Genomic DNA, 8,765 nt, shown 5'->3' with positions numbered 1-8,765 from the left:
GGAAGGAATAATGAATGAATGAATAAAATGAATTAAAACAATGTGGTAATGACAGAATAACAATCTGACAGAATAATGGAACAAAACAATCAAACCAAAACAAACTTGTCTTTCCTAGTGGTCTAAAGCTTAGGATTTGGTGCTCTCCCAAATCATGAAAACCTGATCAAGATCAGTGGAATGTCTTGCTGGTTAAGGACATCTGCTGCCGGGCCTGATAACCTGAGTTTGACATTCAGAACCCACATAGTGGGAGGAGATAACTGACTCCCCAAGATGTCCTCTGACCGCCACATGTATGCAGTAGTACATGCATGCGCACACACACACACGCATGCACGCACACACTAAATAAATAAATAATATATTTCAAAAGAAAATGTGACCACCGCAATGGAATCCAAACCTTGGTATACCACGGAAGTGTTATCACACATAAAAGGGCATGAGAGCACCGGGTTGGCAGCATGTCAAATATTTAGAGCCACACCATGTCATATACAAAAGCAAATGTGAAAAAAAACTAATTGTAAAATATAGATAACATCTTTATTATTTAAGTAGAGAGGAATTTCTTGAGGCAGAAATATCGCATTATACACACACATCTTCCCATACCACGCCATGTATGATGATTTAAAAAAACAAAATGGCCAAGAGTTTAAGAAAAACATGTTCAGTTCAGGGACCAAGGCAATTTCCAGATGTGCGATGCAACAACTACCCTTCACACTGGAAAAAGTTAAGATCAGGACTTTGAGATTGTAAAGACAGGGAATTTATATACTTTCTATTGCAGAGAGATTAAGAAACTTATGAAGCTACTTAGTAAAGCTAAACTCTGACACTTCGTTTCCCAGAAGACATGTACAAAGAACTTCACCATGTGGTGATTAAAATTATGTAGAATTAGAAATAACTAAAGAGTCCACTAATAAGATGAATATGAAATGTACTAGGGTGCTCCAAAATTGCTAAAATAAATGGATAAATCTCAAAACCATTCAGTGGGAAATAAAAGCAGTAAAATATATATCTGCAGAAAAACCTATTTATAGAGTACAGCCTTAGAGAGAATGTTTTATATTACCACAGGTGTGTGCATGTATAGTAGAAGCTTAAAAAGACAGTGACAAAGACTACATCTGTGGAGGCTGGGTAGGAAGGAGAGCACATGACAGAGAGAGGGACAGGTGGTGCTTCAGCATCCTCTTAAGCAAGGTGTGTACATGCATGTGCACAAGGGCACATGTGTTTGCACATACATGTGGAAGCCATAGGACAACCTCCACTGTCACCTTTAGGAATACTGCCCACCTCCCTTTGAGACAGGCTCTCTCGTTGGCCTGGAAGCAGCAAGCCCCAGGATTCTCCTCCTCAGTCTCTGTGTCACTGGGGCTGGGATTACAAGTGCAGGCCACACCAAGCACTTCCCACGGGGACCGAACTCAGACCTGCACGCGTGTGAGGAAAGTGCTTTTCTGAGTGTGCTGTCCTCACAGTCCCTTGATGTCTAGATGTCTCTAAGAAAATCCAAAGCATGTTGGCCCATGCCTTGTAATCCCAACACTTGGGAGCATGAGCTGGAGCAATGCAGAGAGTTCAGGTCCAACCTGGGCTACAATGTGAGACTCTTTCCTAAAAATCCCCCCCCCAAAAAAGAAGAAGTCTTGATGCACATGGTAAGTTGACTTAAAATATAAATAGTAAACTAAAGAGAAGTGTGTCTTGAAATGAACTGTCATGCAAGAAAGTTTACAAACACATTAAGTGAAATAAAACAGGCGATAAAATTGTAGATTTTTCAGACAAGGCATGGAACAGTCAAGGGAACCTTCTCCTAACACTGTAAACAAGTTCCAAGAACGCACCTGAGATATTTACTATCTCATCAACTAGGATCCATGCAAAGAACATGGACAAAGATACCTATCAATGGTAAGTATGACAGATGAACTGCAGAGCTTGAACAAATGGATATAGGATTGCATATCTACAGACCAGCTGCAGTTGAATGTTCTCATAGAGCCCATGCTAATGGGCCCTGCCTTTCCAGAGAGACTGCCCTGCTGTCTAGTCAGAGATATCAGAACCAGGGAGAGTATCGGTTGCTGAAAAATTGGGGTTATAACAGTAGTACCCAGAAACTGAGGCAGGAGGATTATAAATTCCAGCCCAAACTAGATAACCATACCCTGCCACAATTTTAAAGACTAAGCAAACTATCTGGGCTAGGGACTGTGCATGAGAAACCTATATGGCAAATGATGCCACATTCGTGGGAGAGTGGCAGCAGGAAATTACTGAAGGACTTTGGAAAGAAAAGAGAGCATTTATCTTACTATATTTATGATCTATGATAACTGGAAATTGACTTGGATACTCTAAAACCTATGCCCAGAAGGTACAGGCATCATGACACATTTTATTTTATGAAAACTGAAATAACATCTATTATAGGGAGGGGAGTTAAGACTCAGAAAATATTGCCATTATTATTCCTTTACTGGGAAAATTTGTGTGTTCTTTATACTTTGATTAAGTGTTTTTGAAACAGTTGAGACCAAAAGATACACACCACATTTATTTTGTAACAGTTAAGGCCGTAAGACGGTGTTGAATATGACATGCATGCTATCTTGTCTTCCAGATGAATTGATTTTGAATTCAATCACTCTCTGAGAGACGACATCCCAGCTTGCATAATTTCATCAACCAGGAGAATGTTAGTGGCAATCACTGTGCTGAGGATGAAAAGATGAGAGTGAGTCGAGCCTCCTGATGCACGCCTGTGTCTCCCCAGCATCTTCGGCAGTGCAGGGCACTTTTCCCTCTGGTTATGTTGGTGTGAGAACACGGATCTTAGGAACGGGGCGCCCCTCCTCACACTGTAATTTCAACTGCTTTGTTGCCTCGGTGGAAGTCTGATTTATGCCCCAGCAAAGCTGTGCTTAATTTCCACATGTCGCTGTCCCTCCCTGCCACACAGACAATGCCGCTGCGCTACTCCCCGCCTCCCCTTCCCACTCAAACAGCAAGGTTAGGTTAGCTTCTCCTGTGACTCACGATGCTGCACATGCAATGCTTAGGGGACTATGAAAAGACATAAGCTAGTCTCAGCAGCTGGGAACTACGGTGTCATACACTTCACAACGTTTCCAAAACCAAAAGAACAAGAAATGTTCAAAGTTATCAGTTATATCCCTACAGGTCTTTCTCTTCATTGTCAATTTACCATGAGTGAAGAAGATGTTTTTTCACACAATAATTATCCCAAATGCCTGCTTCTGCTGCTACCATTGGCTCCCCTGTAAAGTAAAAACAAACCGTTTAATACAGCAATCTTGACATACCCTGTCAATGTTGACTGGAGAATTTTAGCAATATTTAACCTCTTATAGAACTACTTTTATCAAGGTCACCAAAGACCCCTGTGCTGAGTCCTGTGGCTATTCTTACCTTCTGCTTGACAGCTCATCGCCCTCCTCTGGCAATTCCTTCTCAGCTTGTAGGAACCATGTTCACCCTTCTCTTTCACTCATGGCTCCTTTTCTTCTCTGACACCTTACTGTTGGAACACCCACCCAGTTCAAGACTCTTCTGTTCTCTCACTATTCATCTGTCTTAGTCAGGACCACTACTGCTGTGATGAAAAACCATGACCAAAACCTCGAAGAAGAAAGGGTTTATTTGGCTTATGCTTCCACATTGTTCATCATCAAAGAAGTCGGGGCAGGAACTAGAATAAGGAAGGCCCCGGGAGGCAGGAGCTGACAAGAGGCCACAAAGGGGTGCTGCTTACTGGCTTGCTCGGCCTGCTCTCTTACAGAACTCAGGCCCTCCAGCCCAGGAATGGCATACCCACAATATCAATCACTAAGAAAATGCCACACAGGCTTGCCTACAACCAGATCTCGTGAATCTTAAGGAGGCATTTTCTTAATTAAGGTTCCCTCCTCTCAGATGACTTTAGCTCATGTCAAGCTGACACAAAACTAGCTAGCACAACGTATTTCCCAGGCGGTCTCATCCAGTTTTCCTGGTTTAAACTATCTGATATATCCCAATAACATATCTCTTTCTGGAGCTCAATATATTAAACCACTTTCCCCCCAAGAAGACCATAAGTAGTTCAAAGCACTTTGTCGAAATTGAACAGTCCCCCAGTCCACAACCAACTCTAGCCTTCTCCAAGAGTTAGTGCAATTCTAACGTACTCCTCTCCACAGAGTGGTCCGAGTGACCCTTTTAAACATAGACTATGCCACATCTCCGCTCAAAATTGCTCCCTATTTCACTGCAAGGATTAAAAACAAAAGCCAAAGTCCTCGGACTAAGCTCACACACCACTGTACAATCTGACCTATCTCCTCCCTTCCTTTCTTCTCCACTGGCTCTTCCGTCTCTTGAGAGAGCACTTATATTGCCCCCTTCACGGCTAACTCTTTAGTTCCTCCAGCTTCTGCAGTAGACACTTTCCTAGTTTATACTGTACAAATGTTTTATTTTTCATCTCTTCCCTACCCTCCTTCATTAGCATTCATGATCATCCTTCCTTTGCTCTTTTATTTTTTCACCAAGTTTATTATTCTCTTAGATGCTAAATAATTTATTTGTCAAGGTAATTGTTTGCTGTCTGTTTTCACGCACTATAAGAGAAGCGCTCTTTTGCCCGGTGTGAATCTAGATAATAGCACTTAATTAACTCGATCTCTTTAAACATTGGTGGGGGCAGAGAGGACCAGAAAGGTAAATAGTTCAGTTATCGACTGTTGTACAAACATAATGACCGAGTCTGAGTTTGGTCCACATTTAAAAATTCTTTTGTTTCAGGGCTGGTGAGGTGTTTCACCCGCTCAGAGCACTTGTTACTCTTGCAGAGGACCTAGGTTCAGGTCCGGTTCCAGAGGATCTGATGCTCTCTTCTGACCTCCAGGCACTGCATGCATCGTGCACAGACATACATGGAGGCAAAACACCTACACACATTAGCTATATTTTGGAGTAAGCTAGAGGCAATCAAGATTGATGTAACAAAATGTCCCAACCTACCACTCTCTGTTATAAGATTTGGGTTCTGGAAGAACAACCTAGTGAGTAAAGCTAATTTTTTTTTCAGTTTCTCACCTGTATTCAGGTCTATGCCCACGAGCTCTTTTGATTCTGCATGTTCAGTCTGAATTTTTATCAATGTTTCCTGCAGGTCATAACCAGAATTCTGAGCAAGAACCTTCATGAAAAAACAATAAGTATGTGTGGAATGCCTTCACGTGTGGATTTGAAAATCTAATACAAAAGTAAGGTACTACCCTTTAGTCTTGTAAAAAACCCAACCGCAGAACAGTGCTCATGTCCGTTAGAAGAATTCCATTCCTAAGCTAAACCAAATAATTACTTTATCAACCTCCCACATTTTACACTTGAACAGTCCCCTTGCAAACAGAACACTAAGCTCTAAGGACCATACCACCCCGCTCCCACTTGATTTTTATGCAAGGTCTCATGTAGTTCAGGTTGGCCTCAAGCCCCTTCTCCCCTTATGTAGCAGGAAACGCCTTGAGTTCCCAGTCCTCCTGCTTCACCTCCCACGTGCTGGCATTAGGCACATGCTACCACGTCTGTTTATTTCTTTCCTTATAGAAGATTTAAGATCACTCTTGTTTGCCCTGGCCTCCTGAGCAGCATGCCCTCCCGTTCTTCCCAGCACATGCTAGAGAGAAGCAGAGCATCTGCAGCATCGTGCCCCTCGGCTGGGAAGGACAGCCATGAACTGCAGCAACTGGGATGGAGATGCCTGTACTCCTCACCAGCCCACTTTCTCCACTAACGGCTGATAAAAGGGCCACCGTGTGCCAGGGCCACCAACTCATGCCAGCAACATCATTACTTAATGACTTTGCTGCTTGGAGGAAAGAAAAAAATAGATATTCACAAACAACCCACAAATTATGGATAATTCTGACATAAATTATTTAAGTCTTTGCCAGGATTGTTAATAATGGTTTAACTCATGGCAATAGCGTGCTGGAAACAGCTTTCTGTATTTCTATGTGGCTGACAGCTGACAGAAGGCAAAGAGGAAGGAAGGACAGCTCTGTCCTCTCTCTGTGTCACTCCTTGTTGAAAAATTACAACAAATTCAAGCTAGTGGTATTTGGTGACACTAAACATTTTGAAGAATTCCTTCTCTTCTCACAATTTAAAGCAATAACTAATGTTGTCAGATGCCACCAACAAAACAAGAATCTATGCAAAAGGGAAAAAAACCTAACAAAACCTAAACTTCAAACTGTTCATTAGGATTGGTTAGTAATGAACTTTCTGAAGGAGCTTTTAGACACAAGGAAACCCTGACTGCTTCCTGGAGCTCCCCTAAGAACTGCAGGCTTGTGTCCCCACAGTTTCTCTGCTGGCTTTTACACAACAGGAAATGCAAATAGGCACATTTCTAACTCCGTGAACTGCTGGGAAAGATGGGAAAGATGGGCAGTTTGTAACCAAGGATCTTTCGGCGCAGCTGGCCGTTATCTGGCCGGAAGACAGTCGCACCTTCGGGACAATAAGTAAGGCGTCAGCGAAGGCTTGGACTCCAAGGCGAGATCGTCCCTGCACACGATGCTTATAGTTCACGAGAGCCTCTGCTATGGCGACTTCAGCTGCTCCAGCCCCTGGGACCACACAGCCTGCCAGAGGTGAAACAACGGGAAGATGTCAGGCAAGGGAGGGGAGCGAGAAAAGCAATGCGCTACAAAAGCGAGCGCCTTTAATTAGCTGACTACCTCTGCGATGTTTTGAATATATTTAGAGATCAAATAAATACCACAGTTCAGAAATAACTAGGTTTGCCCATAAAGCATTCTGAAATCAAATAATTAAGCACAATACAAATACTGGTCGCAAACAGTTTGTTTCATGCTCATCCTCTGGAAAATAAAAGTGGCATTGCTGGCGCCAAAGAGATGGTTCCTAGCACCCACATTAGGCCGCTCACAACCCTCTATAGATCAAATACAGGGAATCTAACACTGTCTGTCTTGCATTAACCTGCATTAACATAGTGTACATAAACTCACACAGGCACACTCACACACACACACACACACACACACAAATCTTTTTTAGGTAGAGGTTTCTTTTACCTACATCTTGTAGTTATATGACAACATTGAAAAGTTGTTATTTATAATTTATAGTAGCAAGTAGCTGGATACACTGTCTCATCTAAAAAATTTAAAAGATCTTAGAATGATGTATTTCAACCTTTGAAAGACAATAACTGCTAAGCCAGACTACTTTATGTGCAAAACTATCTCTCATAATTGAAGGGCAAAGAAAAACTTTCGATGACTGGACCAGGAATTCATGGTTACTAAACCAGCTCTACTAAAGTTATTCAAAGGAATCCTGAGGTCTGAACAGAAAGACACGCTATGAGACTACAGGAAAGAAGAGGTGATGCTAGCAAACTCATCAATCGCCATAAGATCAACAGTAACAGGAATCAACGCATAACCTTCAGTAATAACTCTCAACATCCATGGTGCCCACTCCCCACACGGAAGACAGACTGAAAGGCTGCATTTACAACTAACCTGGACTCATGGGGGCTCACAGAGACTGAACTGACAGCCAGGGAGCCTGCCCGGGACTGACCTAGGCCCTCTGCATAGATCTGAGAGTCGTATAGCTTGGTCTTCTTGTGGGACTCCCAACAGTGGAAACAGGAGCTGTCTCTGACTCTTTTCACTAGTTTTTGGGATCCTGTTCCTCATACTGGGTCACCAAGCCCAGAATTATTACAAGGCAAGGAGATTATTCTTACTATAGCTTGATATGCTATGTTTTGTTGATATCCATGGGAGGCCTACCCTTTTCTGAATAGAAACAAAGGAGGAGCGGATGGACAGGGAGGCATGGGAGACGGAAACTATGGTCAAGATATAAAATAAAATAAAACATTAAAAGAAAAAAATTTTTAAAGGGCTGGATTTATAACAGAATTCTTGTATTTAACAAAATAAACTCCAAACCAAAATTAGTCAAAAGAGATGAAGAAAGTCACCTCATACTGACTAAAAGAACACTCTACTCTAAAAGACAATACTACTGTTATGAGCATATAAACCCTGGACACAAGGGCACCCAGCCTACTAGAGGTCAAGACCCGGATAACCAATACAAGAATACTGAGTGACATCAATACCCCGTTCCCATCCCAATGAATCATAAACAGAGAAACATCTGGATTTGTTGATACCTCAGATGGACCTAGCAGACATCTACAGAACATTTCACACAAATACTGCTGAATATATGTTCTTCTCTGTAGCCCATAGAACTTTCCCTAAAGTAGAACATATTATAGGACAAAAAGCAAGTCTCAGCAAATACAGAAAGGAGTCAAATGAAAATGAAGACACAACATACCAAAAGCATGAGATTCAATGAAACAGCACCAATTTAGAAGGGGAGTGCCAATAAAATTCATAAAGTCCTAAAAATAAACCTTGAAAATGTATATTCCACTAAATTAGAACATCTAAAAGAAATGGAGACTTTCTAGAAACATATGAGCTACCAAAATTTAACTGAGATAAGTAATTTAAATGACTCTATCCTTTAATCCCAGAACTTGGGAGGCAAAGGCAAATGAATCTTTGTAAGTTCAAGGCCAGACTGTTCTACAGAGCAAGTTCCAGGACAGCCAAGCCAGAGAAACCCTGAGAAGAAGAAGAAGAAGAAGAAGAAGAAGAAGAAGAAGAGGA

General features: G+C 41.9%; 1 protein-coding gene across 1 annotated transcript in view; it reads right to left on the bottom strand.

Moving 5' to 3' along the window:
- Positions 1–2,556: 2,556 nt before the first annotated feature.
- Cct6b (chaperonin containing TCP1 subunit 6B) overlaps positions 2,557–8,765 on the bottom strand; it is a 41,097-nt gene continuing 34,888 nt past the window's right edge. The window contains exons 11-14 of the mRNA XM_005349384.3: positions 6,550–6,683; positions 5,128–5,230; positions 3,236–3,308; positions 2,557–2,744 (exon numbers count right to left, since the gene is read on the bottom strand). Of these exons, the coding sequence (XP_005349441.1) occupies positions 2,672–2,744; positions 3,236–3,308; positions 5,128–5,230; positions 6,550–6,683 (383 nt within the window). The 3' untranslated portion in view covers positions 2,557–2,671. The remainder of the gene's footprint in view (positions 2,745–3,235; positions 3,309–5,127; positions 5,231–6,549; positions 6,684–8,765) is intronic.

This window comes from Microtus ochrogaster, chromosome 7 (genome assembly GCF_000317375.1).
Source record: "Microtus ochrogaster isolate Prairie Vole_2 chromosome 7, MicOch1.0, whole genome shotgun sequence".
Classification (NCBI taxonomy): domain Eukaryota; kingdom Metazoa; phylum Chordata; class Mammalia; order Rodentia; family Cricetidae; genus Microtus; species Microtus ochrogaster.
This window is presented reverse-complemented; position numbering and strand designations above follow the sequence as displayed.